The sequence below is a fragment of the Homalodisca vitripennis genome, chromosome 3 (assembly GCF_021130785.1).
Source record: "Homalodisca vitripennis isolate AUS2020 chromosome 3, UT_GWSS_2.1, whole genome shotgun sequence".
In the NCBI taxonomy this organism is placed as follows: domain Eukaryota; kingdom Metazoa; phylum Arthropoda; class Insecta; order Hemiptera; family Cicadellidae; genus Homalodisca; species Homalodisca vitripennis.
The window spans coordinates 54494176-54514906 of NC_060209.1; the positions used below are offsets into that span (position 1 = coordinate 54494176).

The 20731-nt window shown below is 35.1% G+C and overlaps 2 protein-coding genes across 6 annotated transcripts in view; one reads left to right on the top strand and one right to left on the bottom strand.

Moving 5' to 3' along the window:
* The window catches only part of LOC124356885 (ATP-binding cassette subfamily G member 4-like), a 126501-nt gene that overhangs the window by 38881 nt on the left and 66889 nt on the right, over positions 1 to 20731 (bottom strand). The gene's annotated exons all lie outside the window — the stretch shown is intronic.
* LOC124356886 (zinc finger MYM-type protein 1-like) lies at positions 11366 to 15390 on the top strand. Of its 3 annotated transcripts, none has more exons than XM_046808164.1 (3): positions 11366 to 12093; positions 12676 to 12845; positions 13069 to 14478. In XM_046808164.1, exons 1-3 carry the CDS (start codon positions 11916 to 11918, stop codon positions 13138 to 13140), a joined length of 420 nt encoding a protein of 139 aa, XP_046664120.1. In that variant the 5' UTR covers positions 11366 to 11915; the 3' UTR covers positions 13141 to 14478. The 3 variants fall into 3 exon arrangements, with proteins under 3 accessions (XP_046664120.1, XP_046664119.1, XP_046664118.1); XM_046808163.1 differs by having other exon boundaries at positions 11385 to 12093; positions 13069 to 15390; XM_046808162.1 differs by lacking the exon at positions 11366 to 12093 and having other exon boundaries at positions 12582 to 12845; positions 13069 to 15390.

Here is a 20731-nt window from a genome sequence, read left to right on the forward strand (position 1 = left end):
TATAAAACAACGTCTGTCCTATAGTTTATAAGTATAACATATACACGATGCGAGTGACACAGTAGCTGTACGAATTTTAGTATGTTTATATTTACAGTTTTAAATAAAAATCTTAGTAATCGGCATATTTGACCTTATTTCTGCATTTTAAATGAGCGTGGAACAACCTTTATTTTTAGTCATGGAGTCTTTCTACGTCAGTGACATTACAGGTTTATGGGGCAGCGGATTAAATCTACAAACGCAATCGTGTTAAATAGATAGCTTTGTTGAAAATTTTTAAATTTTAGAGAATAGAAAAGCCTTGACATCTGAGACTGGATATCAAATCAATACAAGCTGCCATTTTGTATGTATTGATTTGTTTGAGATCATAGATATTATAAACAATAAGATGGATGAACAAATAGATAAGCAATTCTATGAACAAGTGGAGATATTCATGAATAGTATTAATATGTTATTTTTTATTTAGTGGTGTATCTGCTTTCGTTCATAAAATATAAAACATACAAACTGACTAGTTTGTCGCCTATGAATGGCATTATTTCGTAGTACAGTATTACATTATTGTATTCGCGTTGGCAATAATTTATCACTTACACTAAGGTCCTATCACAGAACGATATACGATATTAATCGTCCATTTAACAGTAATGCCATTCTCTTCTTATTACGTTTGAAATGATCCACACAAGTATTCTTCAACACATTAACACGTACTTAAAGATTTTTTGTAAACTTTGTCGTATAAACAACTCCTAAATGAGTAAGTTCAAAAAATGTATTAAAACCTGTTTTTAATTTTATATTTAAATGTGAAAGTTAGGTATCCTACAAGAATTTCAAAGTTATGAAATTTTTAAATACCATTTTTTACTGACAGTAAAAAGTACATGGTGCCACGGATAAAATGGACGCTCTGTATATAGGGCAAGGCGACCACCCGTACGGTATTTATAGCCGTCACACTAACTTAAACACCGTATTTACACAGTGTACCAAAATTTTAAAATAGGCCTTAAAATTTAAGTACTTCGTGTCAGAATTGGTGTAAATTGATCGTGTCAGAGTTGATTAAAAAGTGTTCAATAAGGAGTAAATCATAATAAATTCAAACTCTTTTTTTATGAGGTAAAATATTGATATTATCAATGCAAAAAAGACTTGTCAGTTTAAACTGGCAAAATATTGCATCATACACAAAAGAGTTAAGCGGCATCTGACAGTAAACTAATGATGTTTAATGTGATGCAAGTCTAATCGTGTTAGAGCTGATTTACTAAGCCCAGTAGCTCCTGACCTTTCAAGAGGAGTCAAGTCTCATTGATTATTGATCGCTTGCCGCTGATAAGTACCACGATTGTTTATGTTTGTCTGTATGTCTCTTGTAACATCTCTCATTGTTGTGTTCCGCTTATTGTTGATTTTGTTTTTGCTTTCTCAATACGACCCGAAGGCAGTTCATAATGCGATACTGTACAATTTAAAGGCTGTAAAATGCTACTTGCTCATTTGACACAGTTTTCTGGAGGATAACGAGATTAGATGCCAACACTCTGAAATGAGGAAAAGAGTCCTTCAGATCACGTGTCCTGGGAAAACCGCATGCTAAAGAGGTATTGCTACAAACACGCATTACTTACAAGGTGAGAACCCGGTGAACTATCTCGACACATGCATATGTTCAGAGTGCCCACACTCGCGTTCTGACTTTAATGTATTTCAATGACCTCAGAACCTTACTTGGGGTTGTGTTTAGTAATAATAAAGAAACAGCAATATTTATAGCGGGAGGACGGTTGAAACGGCGCGTAAAACAGATTTCTATTTATTTTTCAAAAACCATTGGAGACACGAAAATAGTGTAAATACACACTTTGGCCATCTTAACGATGTGTTAAAAACAATGCACAATATTATGCATGTTGCTATTTAAAAATTTGGACTTATATGAATTTTGAGTTTTTTTTTTAATTTGAGTTAGGGATCAAAACCTAAATACTGTTAAAAGTAGCTATGTGATACATCAAAGTGAAGCTGAATTTCTTGTGAACAAGGAATCAGAATCAGAATAAAAAAGTCACACGAATAAAATTCAGGGCGTTTTGTAAATTTTTTTTAACGGCCGCCAATTTGAAACGAATTGAGATAAGTGAATTCCGTTTTCGCCAATAAGTTTCTTTTAACAAGACCCTTAAATTATATATGATTTGCCCTATGATTTACCTTTAAACAGTTCGAGTCCTTTACCAGTTAAAGATTCGAGTCTTAATTTTGGTACACACTATACATATTTTCAATGACCCCCATGGACGATTTACGGAGATAACATTATGTTTTAGTTTGGTGAAAACATTCACCAAACTGCTCTCCCACTATAAAATATTGCACGGGTGGCGTGTCTCACACTGTATGTGCTGTTAAAAATGTATTATCTGACTTTAAATTCGGTTACTGTCATACATAAATAAATGTTTCACTATCCATTTCTTCAAAGTCAATGCTATCACACCCGGCTACGATAGTCGCTAACTAACTGTACCAACGTCGTTAAAACCTACTAGCCATTACAAAATCCATTTAACATTAATAAGTGTAAGTTTACTATTATTGATTTGCACAGCTGAAGTGCTATATTTAATTCTGACATCACTGTAGGCACAAAATAATAATCAGTAAACTTACAACGAAAATAAGTAAACAATCGTATGCTAAACGCTTGTCGTACTATAATGAAAGACACTACAGAAATAAAACTTGATGATGCACTGAGTGTCAAACTTGAATATATAACGGTGATTTCTTGGCGGCCTTCTTACACAGAAGGTGAATGTTTTTGCCTTAAGAGAAAGCAGCTTCAGCATGCCACGGCCAGCCTCTGACTTGTAACTTAAATATTGCAGTGTCACTGTTCTTACAAAAGTACAAGGTTTTAAGTGCAAATGCACTAAGGTAACTATTGTCTGATAAGTCACAATGAAATTACAATCTAAGTTGATACAATGTGGTCAATAAGAAGATATATTAACTATTTTTAAAAGCTAAACCGTTTATTGTATGTACAACTTTACTACTGAAAAATATGTTTCCTAAAAAACGTAAAACAACATATTTTTTGACTATAGAAATTATTTTTTCCGCATAAGTTTGATACTGCACAGGACCTACATTTGTAGTAGCCTCCGGTGTTAGGCCCAAAACACATAAATTCAATTGTCCTATACACACGTGATGCATAAATGACGTTTGCCCATATTGTATTTAAATTTAACACGCGTACCATCGTCTGGTGCGGAAATCGAAATAGGTAAACAAAATATTTTTTTTTTTAATGACGAAGAAAAACCACAAAATGCATTAAAACTAGTTAAGCACCCGGAATTCACAAAACTTTTAAAATAGATGGACATTAAAATATTTTTGATTTTTCAGCTTAATAATTGCTCATTGATGAAATTTTCCAACAATATGAAGATAAGAGAATTCAAGACCCCCCATCATAAACGGAAATTATGGAAAAAAGGAGAAGACAAATTAAAGGAGTGCCCTTTTGATGGCGCCCTAGTGTTTATGTTTTTGCAACCGAACTTCGTACAGCTACCCGGGAAAATCTGAGTTATGTTACGTTAATTACTATTTTTGAGTAGCCAAACATGAGACCGAAGAGCTTCACGCTATGAGACGAACATCCTTGCTATGTACATGACGAAAACTGAAAGTTACTTGCAGACTACTTCTGAAACAGAGCCAGTCTCAGCGTCTAATTATCTCAATATGCAGTCACTCTCGTGGATTAACCCACTCAACCCAGTAACTCGACTCGCTACCGGAGTACTAATAACACGAGGTCGACGCCCTTTTTCCAGTCCACTGGGCTTTTGATATTTCTCCACTTGGGCGTGTAATTTTGTAAACAATTATTTAAAACGTTTAATATTCACCGCGGTTATAATTGAAATTATATAGGCCTAGTCGTTTGCAACTTACCTGCCCAAGATAATGATGATTTCATAACAAGACCAACACAGAATTTTGTAAATAATAAAAGCCAATTTTAATAAATATTTTATAATTTTAAAAAATTATAAAATGACATAATCAATAACAGTACACTTGTACGAACTTACCTATCTTATATAATATTCGGTAATATAATGGCAGCTGTGGTGACAAGTCTTCGAGTTACGATTTTTCAAAATTGCAGATTGGTTGAAAAGCGCCAAAAACTGGTAACCTTTTCGTTGATATCGATACAAAAACAGGAAATTATTGTTTGAAAATATTCTATTCTTTATATGTATAAACACGGAAATAAATAAGCTAAATTGTAATATATTTTTCGTTATAGTTCCTCTACTGATTAATTTGTGATTAACTTTCAAATTTGGGTGTCTACATTTTTTTTTATTCTGGAGTAAACACCAGGTATACTAAAATTCCTTAAACCATCTTACCGTTTACGATAGTCTTATTACATAAGTACGTTTTTTATGAATTTAAAAGTGAACTACCTCTGTTGTAATGTTTTGAAATATCAAAATAGTGAATGGGGCACCTCAAAAACAAAGCGAGTGGAATCACCCTCTAAAGTTAAAAGAAAATAGAAATACTAAGAAAACCAATTCCATACTAAACGATCCAAAATGGATACCTTTTGGACCAAGTAAAAATTCTATCACATTGGACATTTGATGGGTCTACTTATAGATCTTACATTTTCACCATGATCCTTCTTTTCTTTCAAGATCTATAATTACTATTACACATACTTTACTCTTATTCATAAATGGGGGTTTACTGGGGTAAGTAAAATATTTTTTACACCATTATATTTTCAGTGCTGTATATATAGGCCTACTGTGTATATATATATATATATATATATATATATATATATATATATCGTAATTATGGGAGGGGAGAGTTAAACAATGTCAACTATTCACGTGGAGAATAAGCACAAACATCTTTAATGAAGTTCCACGTAAGGTACGCTAGGCATGGGTACTCTTTTTGGAATTCAAGCGTTGTGACTACATTGCCTTCTGTATTCCGTAAGCAGATCCAAGTAGGTCCGCCCAACGTCGAGGAACGCAGTAACATTTGGACATCCACGGCAAAGAGAGATTCAGCGTTCCGCGACGACCGACTATTACGTAGAAATGTTGCGGTCAGTTGCACAAGACACCGGTCTCGGGCTGGTCTCGCCCCTCCCGCCAACCCGGGACACATTCGAAAGTCAACCATTTGCAAGTTTTATGTAGGCTAATAAAGCGCAACTTCAAATACCAAAGGTGGCACTTCCTTCTGTTCTCAGGATTTTAACTAAACTATATAATCTATTCGTATTTATATCAGATTGTGTATTTCTAAGAATCGCACGTTATGGAGACGGTTGGGTTGTGGAAAATGCGTCCAAGAAAAACCTGGCAGTAGAACAAGTGAGCTAATGAACGGTGTCGCGCACACTGAGCTACTCTCGTTAGTTTCAAACAAGTTTTTAGTGCACCTGCTGTAAACTGGTAAATCTAGATCAATTCAAGTTGACCGGAATTTTCTATATTCACTCTTTCCGACGCTGGTCTACACTAGGGCATTGCGAAAGTCTTCTTGCATACGTGTCACATGATCACAAGAAAATGTTCTCATTTTAATCTATCAATTTAGCCTTAATGTAAATAAGGCAGGGCACCGTGTTGGAGTGGGTATCATCCAGTCCTGGATGGAGAGCTATCCATTTTACTTTTGCCTATAGTGATAATATTGGGATCAACCCACTTCTATATCCCATATTCTATTCCAACGCATGTGATCCAGGCTGCAAGCCCATTACCTTGCCTGCATCTGATATTCCTGACTTACGCGTACCTAGGAAATGAAGATATGTCCCAGATATATCCAAGGTCATAAAATGGGGTTAGGGCTACAATCCATATAAACCATTTCATCCACTTGTGGTACCTGAAAATGGCATGAATTCATGTATGATAGGAAACCTCAAGTTTGGAACAATAGTATTTTGGTACAATATTTTTATTAATTTGAACCGGTCTATTTCATTGTTTTGGTATGAATGTAATCTTTAACTCAATGTATTTTTTATTCTTTGCGGTATAAAATCAGTTAAAAGTATTGAATTTTCACACATTGAAACATAGCAACTCACAAACACACTATATTTAATATGGGGTATCTAAGAAATGCAAAATATAATTTCAATTTTATAAAATTTCACAAATTTACTCTTTGCAATCTACATTATGAGTATTTATAGTTTTCTTTATTTTTGAGTTCAATGTTACATATACAGCTTCTCCAATAGTACCAGAAACAGATTTATATAAAAATTATATGAAATATTTTCAAAATAATATTTAAAAGCAAAGACGTAGCCAGCGAGGGGGTCCAAGGGGCCTGGACCCTCCAAATTTTAAATTTTTTAATCACTTTTTAGTAAACGAGTATTATTATTTAAATAATTCAGTAGGCCTATTGTTGACATGTACTGCTGAAAGAACGATCTCAACAAAGAAACGGACCAAGAACTTTTTAAGGGACAAAATGAGATCTTACTCTCTGTCCACTACGGGAATATATCAGTTGTCTGGACCCTCCTCCCAAAAATATTTTCCTGGCTACGTTCTTGCTTTCGTGGAAAGTGTACTCAATTTTACTTCATAAAAAACTTGTAGCGACAGTTGTAAGCTTTATAAAGCAGAATGAATCACTATGACATGAAGTCTTCCGAGAAAGAATTGAGGAAATTAAAACGTAAATTAAGACACCCCTGGCAGCAAGGTGACCGGTAACACTGCTACGGTCGTGTCACACTCGCTACATACTGATGTCCCTCTGTAGGCCAAGGTCACTATTGTGTTATTATATGCTGCAGCGGTTGTTTGTTTCGAATCATTTAGTTATTGCCAACCTAGCATTGTCAGTCTATAAAACTCGATTTTATCCTCGTTATTTGTATCGTTCTCTGTTCTTTTAGTATACAAGTTTCAAGGTCATTTTATAACGTTTGAACTGTTCCCAAATTGACAGCGTCACTGTGTTAGCATGAGCTTTATTAGTTTATGACCAAAAGCAATATAAATTTTTACCATCACACATTAAGTAGGACTAGTTGCCACACTGCTATATACCGCCCAGGCCTAGTACTAGCATTGACGGGGACGTAACGCAAAATAGTAGTGAAGTTTGTTGACTTGTTTCAGTTAATTACCTCATGGAGATGTCTAAGATTAGAATATAATAGAAACACTTCCTTATTGATTGCATTTTAGCAAATAGTTTAATGGTATTGGGTTTCATTGGGTACAAAATGTTTAAAGTCATACTTCTATTTTTGACTGCAACGTACAAAAATTACAAAAAGTATTTACTCAAGGTTTTCGGTTGGATATTGCTCTATTGCTATACAAACTTTAAGAGAAAATGGATTTTTAAATCATTACACAAGGAATGGTAGGCTTTTGAAGCAAAATGAAGGGGCATAAAACAGTTGAAGATAAAGATATACATTTTTACTGTAACATTTAAAGATGACTAAGAAATAGCATGTGCTAAATTATAAATAAACAAATTTTCTTTTTCAAAATTCTATTAATCGTCTTCTTAAATTATATTTAGTTAAAAATACATGTTCGTTAGTCATAAATTACCAAAAATATAGTATACAATGAACATGATTCCGGAAAAAAATGCGCTTGGATTCTAAATTGGATGAAGTTCCAACTTTAAGAGCTTGTAGTTCTCCGTAGAGTGATGTAAAGTTGTGGTGTTTCTGTCCCTGCGTAAGTTATCTTAAAAGGCTTAAATTTTAAAATTTATTAAGTGTCAGCCAAAAACTAACTGCACTTGCTCAAAATCTACCGAGATCAGTCCAGGGCTTCTGTTCTACTCAAAAACCGTCGTCAGTCCAAGTTGCGTGAGGTCACTGTCATCAGTTATGGAAATGAGCCCTACTTCCAGTTCTGTCCTCTGGATGTGACAAATTTAAGCCGCTCCAGCGAGGTGCAAGGCCCGTGACGAGGTGAGCTGGGGACCGTTCCCCACGCTGCCCACAAGCTCTAATCAAATTGACAAATCCAATCAAATACGGCCTAATTGAGAAAAATTAATTAACTCACAAGGCCAAAAATCAGTTGGTAGTGCCTTTGTATCATTCTACGACAAGATATAGCACACGAGATATAGCACCCAATGTCCAAGGTATAGCATCTGTTGCAGTTTGAAGCGTTTTGAGTTATTTAGCGACAAAAGAAATAAACAGTTATTATAAATACATTACATAAATCTAAAAAAATACAGTATAAATTATTAACATTGAATAAAATCCGACAGTAATAACAAATGTTCAACATTTTAAAATTTACAGAAAAATGAGGTAATTACTATACGATTAAAAGGAATGAATCCTTTAGAAAAAATTATTTTAACCATGGCAAACATTTAAAACATACTACTGGTACTACCACAGACACCACAGACTCTATGAGGTAAAATTAAATTTCAAGCAAATAACGCCAAAATAAAATTAATGTAACATATAGTATTTTTAATGAAAAGACCAGAGTAAGCTAATTACACGTTCAAATGTATAACCATAGCTAACAATTACAAAAGACGTTAGATTTATTTTATTATAAGTTTCGTTCTAATCATCAAACTGAACATTTCAATACTGTGTACAGCATTCATTTAGAAATTTTATTTCCAATTCAAAAAATTAAGATAATTAGAAAGTGTAAACTGGTTAAAAGACAAAAAACTATTCTTCCGATTCTGAAGTGAACTGCTATGTAGAACATAACGTATCAACATTTCAAGTGTACAAATCAAGGTTAGTTAGTGCTCAATATGGTTTGAGTGCTCCGTAAAAAACTTGGTGATAATGAATTTCTTGCTCGCTAAACCGTTCAGTCAAATCGAGAAAAAGTAAACAACTGGCCTGTCTCACAAAAAGCTGTTTTCATAGTGACGCTCTCCTTCAGAAGTATACCGTCTGCATACTTCCTTATCACTTCCAACTTCGCCACTTTCAACCGGCTGATATTTGGTTAGTCATCACAACGTTATCACCAGCTGCACTCGATTGAGCCGGCCTTCGTTCAATGAATGGAGCCTATATGGATACTGCGGCTTCTTTGTCGTGCACCTTTCACTTCCCGCGATATACAACTTCGTGTCGCGGAAAAGCTATGGCAGGAAATATTTACGTGCCTTCCGGATCAATGACTGGAGAGTACACTTTTCATGGACGTCAGCAAACGTATGCCTCGTACCTTGAACTTAACCTTAGAGCTAGAGACCACAAAAACTGGCCCGACCTCCACCGACACCCGCCTGCCTTGTCGCCGGAGAGGTGCTCACTGCTCGGTCTTGCAGCAGGTTCCGCTGGTAGCCCACGAGCGACACACCATGACGTGACGTGCCGTTACGTGGGGAGAAACTCGGTTTCTAACTGCAGAAGTTCGGAAATCAATTCCCTCCAGTCTCATGCACAAATGTAATCGTTAGGAAACGGGGACCGTACACACCGATCTTTCAGGTGGTCCAATCGATTTCTGTTTGGAAAATATTTTTTTTATGTTGAATTCATAACTCTTTAAAATATTATTCGAGTAAAGAGAAAGTAGAAACATTACGGTATGATCACTCTACGTGAAGTTTCAGGTATTTTAAGTAGATTATAGGCAATTTTGTAATCAAACCAAAATGAAAACGTCTGAAGCAAAACCATGAAACTGTTACAGTACATGTATTATCGCTTCAAGAGTGACATGCCTTAAGAAAATGATGTTGTTATTGGTAATTACATTTTTTTTATAAATATTATTATTTACATGTTTATACATGTTGCATCCTGAAGTTATAATTCATGTACATACTGTAGGCACTTCACATTTTTTATCTTCAACCGTTTATACAACCAGCCCCCTGCTACAAATGTCCGTACATTACTTACTTTAAATGCCTGTAACTGCTATGGTAGGATAAAATAGTATACTGTATTCTACTGCTACTGTTTCAGGGAAGTTATCTCAGGGCTATGGATTTGACATAAAAAAAATTTTAAAGATTGAAAATTTTGCTTCGACGCTTTCGTAAAAGACCTTAAATAGAAGTAAAACATTAAATTAAGTAAAAAAGTATGAATTTTGAAAATTTGTTTTATAATATACAAAAGACATTTTTGTACCTTTTTTGTATATTTTGTATTTTTTTCGCTTCAGTTTACCTCCCTCTTAGTACAGAGTCTGAAATCTGACGCTGTCACGGACTTGACTCCTGGAGCCTGGAGTGATGTTCGTCTGAACAGATACAAAGAAGTCGGCGACAAAGAAACTCAAAACGAACTTTTAGCATTGTTTCGACATCAGAGACACCTAAGCTGCAAAATATTATGCAATCTAGGCAAAGAGACATTCCAATTGTCTCATTAGGTGCAAAATTGAGTGCGCTACAGTTAAAAATCATGCAAATAGATTAATTCATCCCACGACATATGACCAAATGTTCAAAACAAACTCATCCCATTCTATCTCAACTTCCATAATATCTTTAACTGCAGTGCCACTATCATGGTTAAACCTCGTATGTACAACATTAAGCAACAAATACTTTTTAGGTCTAATTTTGGTCCTATACTTATGGACGATGTCTAATTTTAAATGCATAATTAATGCAAATCCAAACATTTTTAACTTTTTCGTAAATTACAATACCATTCTCAACTTTTAATGACCAATAAAGCATTTGGATGCATTTTCACAACATATTTTAAATTGTGCATCTCTCATAATTCTGCGGCAAAAAACAAGAGAATAAGTATTTGAAGTGTAATATTATTCTTATGGGGCTGAAAATAATATGGCTGCCGGTAGGCTACAGTCGGCTCTTAAGCAAGAGCTCGGGATCAAAACAGAGTTAAAACACAGCAAATAATAACTTAATATAGGTAACGCTTTTTCTATTATTATATGGCACTACTTATGTACAAAAACGTATTATATGTTAAAACATAGTTACCTAGAATTACAATAGTTATCAATGTACTTTTTACGAATTCATAGATAATAAATTAGGCGTGGCTAACAAATCAACCAACTCGACCCAGATAAGTTTTTACTGTGATCTACTGTTTCTGCGACTGACCCACGTGGACTTTGAACGTCATTAAGTGTTCTCAACATTTTAAAGAGTAAACAGCATTACTTGTGGACTTTCAGCTTTATACTGTCATAATACGTGTGCAAATAATACAATCTTACCAGCGAGACGTTCTCTTATTTTTGACACCCATTCTTGTTACCTGCAATACAGGCCCGTAGCTAGGCTGGGGCAACCGGGGCATTGCCCCGGGGCCCCCGGCCAGGGGGGGGGCCCAAATGAAGGTGGAAAAATTGAAAATGAAATTAAAGTTTATGTGAAATTTATTGATTACTGTAGGGTCGTAGGGATATTTCATCGAATCATCAAAATGTCTTTATAAAAAAATATTTAAATAGCTTTTCAATATAAAATAATGGACAGATATTGTTCTCACAGAGATTTCGTAACAAAAATAGACAGACTATCAATCAGCCTGTCAGTTGTTACGCAATTAAAGAAATGCAGTTTGCACTTTTAGTTCACCTTACTCCCCCATCCCCAACAGTAATAAACTCGTCCTGACGTCGACGTGACGTAGACGGCTCCGTCTGCCGACTGCCTCTGCCACAGCTGACAGACGACAGTGAGAGTGACTACGACTAGTGAGCTAGTGACAGACAGCCCGGATAAGGTTATGTTATGTTGATGGTAAACTAACACCAAAAACTGACGTTTTGGCGTTCGTCCGTTACTCGTTTGTTACGGTGTTAAAGTGTTATACAATTTGTATTCTTATTCTTGTATTTGTTAAAATGAAAAGAAGCTATCAAAGTGGGGCAAAGAAAAGGCAAGACAAGAAGAAAAGAGAAGAGGATGCTTCAAAGTGTTCTTTCACCCTATCTGCTTGGTTATGTCCTACTACTAGTACTACTACAACTAAAAGTACTAATGTCACATCTACATCTAGTACTGAAACTAGACCAATAATTGGTGAGTGGTTTGAATTTAGATACGGTATTTAGGCCTAATTAATTAGCTTGGCCAATAACTATATAATTAATATCTTAAAATTTAACTATGTTAAAATTAACTGTGTTAAAATTTAACTAGAGTTTGGATGTTTGATTGAGTTTAGACCACTGTGTCTGACTCAGACTGCAATCTATTCTAATCTAATAAGCAATGTTTGTTTGTGAATTTATCACTAGTCATATATAGGCTACATATTATCTACTATTGTGTAGTGGTCATTTAATTTTTTATGTGATTTTTATGATTCCTTTGGTTTCTACTTCTTTCTGTGTAGGTATTTTATTTGTTTATACATGCACAGCAGCACAGCATGAATATCTATCATAGTAATTTTATATCTTTTTGTGATAATATGATGTAAAAAATGCACCACACTCGCTTGCACATTCATTATTTATCAGGCCATGTATCTACTCTTTTTATATTTTTTTATATATTTTTATATATTTTATTATATCTTTACAATGTTATTAAAATTGGCTTTAAATTATATGTTATATGTAACTTAATGTTATTTTGACTTGCTATTTTTTATTGCAGCCTCAGTCCCAGGAAATGAGATTGAAGAGGAAGTTACAGCTCAAGATAACGCTGAAGAAAGTATTGATGAAGAAGTAACATGCCTAGGGCTAGGGCATCAACAAGAAAATTGTGCCAAACCTCCAACAAGTCCTACGTCAAGCAGTGAACTGATCGGCGTAAATGATCAAGTAAGTAGACATGCCAAGTACAGAATACTTATATTATATTTTTCAACATAACAACATATGCTGTTTTATCGCCCTAAACATGGAATCCCTACGATAAAATATTCCATGGTTACATGGAAGTAAACAGTATTACTTCCATGTAAACATGGAATTACAGTAAGTCCCTATTGTTATGATCATGTTTGTAAGAAAAAAATACTAATGCATTGCAATCTACTTACAGGTGGAATGTAGCCGGACGAATAAAATTAATGAAACTTGTTTAAACACCGGAGAACCCCATTTTCCAGACTAGATCATCGATCCAGAGGTGAAAAAACGAATTATTGAATTAGGACTAGGACCCTATCAACCAGTTGGCCCATTTCCATATGATGGAAAACAAGGTAGGTCCTTTTCAGACAATTATTTTACCCTGAAGTCAAAGTCTGGGCTCAAACTGAAAAGAACTTGGTTGTGCTATTCGTCCAAATTGGATTGTGTTTATTGCCAACCTTGCTGGTTGTTTCCCCAGAAAGGACCTGTAGGAGGATGGGATTCAGGATTAAGGGACTGGAAACATTTGTCTGATCGCATAAAGACACATGAGAATTCACAGCACCATGCTGATTCCTGCTTGGTTTATGAGCAATGGCGACGTCATGGCTCAATAGACGATGCACTAGAAAAAGGTTTGAAGGAGGAGCGGAATTTTTGGAGGAAAGTTTTGAAGAGGGTCTTAGATGTCTCCCTTATGTTGGCAACATGCAACCTTCCTTTTCGTGGAGACAGTTGGCATATCACTGATAGAAATAAAGGTAATTTTCTATCATTGATTGAATTGCTGTCAAAATATGACACTATCCTAGAAGATCTAATTACAAGGCCAAGTGGTACTGTTAATTATCTCAGCCCAACAATTCAGAATGAAATTATTTCTCTGATGGCTAGTGAAGTGCTTAGTGGAATTAAAGAAGAGCTTTTGAGTGCGCCTTTTTTCTCCATAATTTACGACACAACACAAGATGTAAGTAAAGTAGATCAGCTAAGCGAAGTTTTTCGCTATGTAAAGATTGACCATGACCAACTCGGAAAACCTTGTGAGTTGAGAATTTGTGAAACGTTTACATCTTTCACAGCAGTTACTGACCAAACCGCTTCGGGGCTAGAAGACGTCATCATAAAATCAATTTCAGAAAAAGGCCTTGACATAACAAAATGCAGAGGACAAGGATACGATGGTGCATCGGTCATGAGTGGTGTGTATAATGGAGTACAAAAGAGAATCCAAGAACTTGCACCCCATGCCTATTTCATTCACTGTGCCAGCCATAATTTGAATCTGGTTCTTAAAGATGCCGTTGAATGCAATCGAGAAATAGCACAATTTTTTGAGACGGTGCAAAATATTTACAGTTTTTTTGGCCACAGCATTGTTCGGTGGCAAGAACTAAAAGTCGTTTCTGGTTGTACAGAGAATCCGAAGGCTCCTGTTCCTAAAGACAAGGTAACATTAAAGACTTTAAACCCTACACGTTGGGCAGGGAGATATGAAGCTGTGTACGCTTTAAAGGAAAGGTTCGGTGATGTAATGAAAGCCTTAAATAAAATAATTTTGACAAGCAAAAAGCCAAAGGAAAGGAATGAAGCTGAGGGGCTCAAAAAAAGGTTAGAATCTTTTAGTTTTGTTTTGCTCTTGACTGTCCAGTGCAAAATATTAGGGGAAATAAACATTGCCTCAAAATCCTTGCAAACGGAATCTATTGATTTAATGACAGCGTACGATCTCCTAGGCAATGCTTTATTGAAAGTAACCGAACTTCGTTGGTCCTTTGAAGAAGTCTGTAGTGAAGCAGAAGAAGTATGTTCAAAATGGGGGATTACGATTACCCATGAATTTATTGGCCAACGTGCAAGAAAGGTAAAAAAGCACTTTGATGAACTTTGTGAAGACCAAAGACTGACAGATCCTAAAAGCAATTTCAGAGTGACAATATTCTTCCCAATGGTTGATACTATAGTGTCACAAATTGACAACCGTTTTAAAGGCATGAAGCAAGTGATTGATGCCTATAAAATTGTTCACCCTTCTTTCCTGGCCTCATGTTCAGATGAAGAACTGCGTTGTGAAGCTGATAATTTTGTAAGCAGATTTTCAGATGATGTAACGCCATTGTTCAAAGCTCAGATTTTATCAGTAAGGAATGCTTTTCAATCCAAATTAAAGGATTTCAAAGAAGTAAAAGAAGTTGCAAATCTCCTACTCATTGAAAACAGTTCCCTAGCATCAACCTACCCGGATGTACTAACAGCATGCTTTATGTACCTCACAGTCCCTGTGACAGTAGCCAAAGCAGAGAGATCATTCTCAAAATTAAAACTCATCAAAAACTACCTGCGAAGCTCCATGTCCCAACAACGTCTCACTGATTTGGCTCTTTTGTCTATTGAAAATGACAGAGCCCGAAAAATAGATTTTGACCGAATTATTGATGTTTTTGCTAGTGTCAAGTCAAGAAGAAAGTCTTTTTAGTAAGTTCAGTTGCATTCTCACTATCAAACTAGTTGGGCAATTTTAAACTTGAGAATGAGTGGGTATTACCACCATTGATCATATATAATTAATGGTATTACCAGTATTACCATAAACACCATAAATAAATATACAATTTATTGTGTATTCAAAGGTATTACATAATTAATGATATTACTTGTATGTTTATCTACTAAACTACATTGCTTGGATGTAGGCCTAAGAAGAGACTAAAAAGTTTTAAGACATCAGCACTTATGTCTTTATTTATTTATTATCTATTGTGAATAAAATTTGAAAAAATAATTATGTTTTTCATTTTCCTTTCAGCACTATAAATAGAATACCAATCACAATGGTAAGCTGAAAAAATAATGGCTCTAAAAACCAAACTAATGGCACCAGGGCCAGGAGTCATACAAATTTGCATATAAAATCATTACCAGTTTATGACTTACCGTAGAAATTTGTAAACATAGTTTAAGCAAACAATTAAGTATTATAGATTTAATAAGAAAAAAAGGTAATAATAATAATAATAGGATAATAATAAAAAAATGCACATAAATTCTAAGCCTAAAGATCCAATTACTGTATGCTTATATCTATTAATTAAAAAAAGTGCGAAATATATAACAAAGGGGGCCCCGAATGGACTTTCTGCCCCGGGGCCTCCAAGGGCCTAGCTACGGGCCTGCTGCAATAGAAATAAAATTATTGAAAAATGGTATACGGTTCCTATGGGTTTTATATTATACAAATAAACAAGTAAGTTACAAATAAACAAGCACAATTACAATATTAGTACACCATAACGATACCATATCTATCTTTTTGTTCTGTACCACAAAGTAATTTTGATAAAACAGAGCAAATAAAAATACTGCAAAGCCAATTAACGTTGTACACATTAATATATTTTTTAGTGTACTTAATATTATGTTTTATTTACGGAATAAGTTATTCAATTCAAATTAATTACCATTTAATACGTTTAAGGAGATTCATACACTATTTGGCATTAAAATCGTGTACACTAAACATTTTAAATAGAAAATTGTCCAATTGAAATTGTAATTTTCAAATTTAGACGGTCCCTGCCCACTTGCAGTTATGTACTGACCTACCCGAGAATTGAACCCGTAACCTCTCGGTTAGATAGGCCTAGTCTTATCCCTACACTAAGGTGCAGATTGATCTGAATTTTTGTTTTGTATCCAAAAGTTTTGTCTTAATATATTGTCCTTTCCAATTATAAATGAATCATATATAACATCTGCATACATACTAGTCACACATCAAAAATATTGAAAAATAACAAAGACTTTCGAGTACAACCAAATAAAAAAATTATGATAACAAAAATAAATATAATGGTAAACTCATTACTTATGCTAAATCCTCTTTTCCTTGCATAGCAACCAAGAGCTGGTCGTCACAACCTTATCGATGATGTAATAAAGTCAAGCTGGAAATTTCGATTTCACATTGCAAAATTTCAGCATTTGTATCTGTGTAATTGCATAACTGTAACGTAACCTACTTCTTCCTTAGCCCAATAAATAAGAATTTATCATGGTAAGGAAAGTTAGTAATACAAATAAGTCAATGCAAAACTGTAATATTGCATTAACGTAGTAATAAATATAAGCTATTGATACGTAAGCCAGTGATTTGATCACTACTGCTGTTGAGGAGGTTCCTCATTATACCATCCGTTGCTTAACGAGACGAAAGGCAATTAATTAGCCATGCGTCGGTAAATTTCCACGAATATTTCCTTTGAGCTGTAGGATGTGGAGAGTAGTCCCCAAAAGGGTGGACTTCTGGCTGGATTATACCTTCCAGTTGAACATACACTGAGTACATAAAAACGCGATGAGTCACTTAAATCTGGGCAACCTTATAGATGTCCAGGAGCGTCACATCACTCACTAAACGCGAATGTAGAGATTCTGGGGTGCAAGTGTAATTCGATAGGTCTAGTCTACTGCGGAAGATGGCTGTTGGAGTTGGTGGTGCTCCCTAAGTGTCAAAGGTTCTTGCTAGCATAGACATAATGGCGTTCCACCCCCTGTCTGCTTTGTCTGGAGAGACTGGTTCAGAGCTGGCTTCCCTTTCTTCCGAGGAGACATGACTGATATTAATACCCTAAATTATTCCTCATGGATCTTAACAGGAGGCGGCGCTATCCCCAACCTTACCCATCCAGAATATCATGTCACTCCGGAAGCAGCACAAAATTCCTTTTAGGATGATGTGCAATTTATAAGCTTCTTGCCCTAATAGAACTAAACAATGTAGCGAGAAGGAGGTTCACGAGGATAATAGGTATTATCAGATAACCTATGTGAGTGAGGCGATTGCAAATTCCACAGTGCAGTGATAAGAGATAAGGAAGCGCTGAATGGTAGCATGCCGAGGCTCCAGCACGTATGTACCGGTCAGACAGGGTAACTTCTACAGCGAGCTCGTGTTTCTTGCAAATAACTTCCTCCTGGAGTAGCGTCTGTCTAGTCTCAAGAGATGGAGGTTGCTAAGTGTCATATCAGTTACACAGTTCACGTCATCGGTAACATACTCCGTGTACTTCATGTGTGGATTGCATAATGTTATGAAAGGTCTATGATTAGTTTACAATCAGCGATGATGTATTCAGCGTTTAATCGTACACTGAATTTACAAATAAGTAACATTGTTAATAGTGATATGATTAATTGTTGGTAAACCTTGTTCATAAATACTTTTACGATTTAATTACAATTCATAACTCACACAGAAATGTCTCCCTGCAGTTACAGAGGGCATTTTATACAAAACGCACACAGTTACTTTCAGCATTCACTTTTGTTTGGTGTAAATATGATTTGTGAGGCGATATCTAACATGAAATCAGTTCCATTTCAGAATATCTGTAAGTCGGGTGTATCTGGTGCAGCTGCGACGTTAGTTTGTTTCTAACGCATGGAGAGATCAGCTGGGAAGAAGGTAAAAAAACAAAAGAGGTATCTTATCTAATAAATAATCATTAATTGATAAACGCTAATCTTCAGAATTTCCGGACGAATTCGACTAATTCTCTTTGCAAAGTATTCATTGAAACCAATTATATGAAGAAAAATATGTTGCCTCGAATAATTTGAAACTTTGTAGTATTCACATTTCATAATCCAAATTTAACTGACACTACTTGTTTCATGCAAAAAATGAACTTTATAAGGATTTACCCCTTATACCGTAATTATATAGTAATTAGGTAGGATTTCTCCCTAGGCCGTAATAGGTTTCTCAGTCCAACGTATGTATGTATTATAGCTTCTTTGTCGGGCCAAAGCAAAATCAACTATAGCACTAGAAATATTTTAGACCGAACGTAGATTAAGTTATTAATTAAATTTTCGAGAGGTATACAGGCATATAGTTTTTTGATCGAGAACGGCAAACTAAACTGTGGCACCGTAAGTAAATGTAAAAGGTCGGAAGTTGGCCCTTTTGACCGAAATCAGTTTCTTAGTTCTTCATATGTATACATTCTTTCTTCGTCGGGAAAACAATGCATCTCTACTGGGGTACTTGAACTATTTTAAACCATAGGTATATGACAAGGGCTAGAAGTAAACGTTTTCTGACCGCATAAGTTTCCGAGGCAGTGAATTTGTATTTTCTTGTTCGTAATAAAAAGACAGACTCAGCTGTGAAGTTGGACTAATAATTAATTTGAACCAGAATGTTCCTACATGTGCAAAACATGATATAAGAGTCAAAGTAAACTCTGATACTCTTAACCATGATATTCTTAAATAATATCTACGTAGTCTATACGTTTGATAAATTTCATAAGACTACCATCATGTTACATCATAAGTGGTTTTACAAAGTTATTGGGTATCTGATTTTGAAAAATACATGTTAAGCTGCGGGTATTCCAGCAGTATTTACTAAAATTCCAAGAAAATTTACTGAAGCGAATTAGGGGAACAACAGGATATGCAAATAAACGTTTTCATCGTATAACAAAGTATATATATAAATTACATTATGCATTAATGTACATGTACATTTTACAATCAAAATACCAACATTTTTCTTTTACAAGAGCAGTGTGTACAATAAAACACCTCTACAAATTTGTTTTCCAATCCTTTGTACATTGCCTATTTTTTCAACGAAACTAAGAGTATACTCATAGTTGACGTCAGTAAATATACCCGGATACTGGCCGAGGGCCGTCAACAAACAGCCTGCAAGTGACGGGTCATGTTCGAGTTGTACTCCCGGATGGAGCCCACTGTCGGTCAACATGTAAACGCTCTCTTAGAACTTATTTAACAAGCCCAGTGACGACGGGGAAACTTTTGCACTAATGGTAATTTAAATAGGTACAACTAGAACTTGTAATCGCTCTGTTTATATGTTTACAGACTCGTTATTTATTAACTCACCTACAAACTAGACCGAAGATGACATAACTGATAGTATATGGTACTAATGGGTTTGTAACGGTTCCTGCAATTCTAATCAACTATTGATATCATATTTAGAATTTGATCGCATATTTATGTTTAATGTTTTTTGAAATTGTGTATAAGTACCGGATTTGAAAAAACTGTAACCAACCATTGCTATGTATTATGGTGTATTTTTCATTTTGAGCAAAACAAAATATACCAAAAGGTGAAATGATGGAATATGGCTGAGGAAAGGAATTACGGTAAGGGTCCAAGTGCTTTCAATATTAACAGGTATCAAATTCATATTTTGTTGTTTTTTCATTCAATTTTCCACCTAGGATATGTGATAAAACTCTTGAGTTTCTGAATTTTTGTGGTTATCTTGTTTTTTTTTTTATATAGTACAGGTCATACTTACATAAAAGACTCACCCTAATAAAAAAAATACCACAAAGATTCCCTAAAAGGAGCCTAAATTTGCAAGAGTATATTTTCGAAATTCCGTACCTCGTGATCGTGAGCGATGAATATTGTCAATTTTACGAGTAAACATCATTACGAGCAAAGACAATACAAACCCAAACTCTCACTGAGGTTAATAACTAATCCTGTTAATAGAATGCGCTAGCGTCCCAACTATGGTAGTTCCTAAATCTAGCCGTCAGATGGCACTGTGAAGAGTGATGCAATGAGAATTCTGTATTCTATATTATTTCCTGTGCTCGGTGGCGTAGCAAAGGGGGGCGGGGGGGGCGGGCACGGTGAAACCCACCCGATCTCTTAACTTTAAGAACAATGTACAAACAGAACAAAAAAACATATATCTCTAGCACAAAAATGTCTTTTTCTGGGATTCCTCCACAAGCACTAGCTCAACTCAGTGTATAATTCGGGGATTCTCGCAAAAGAGCCTGACGTTATCG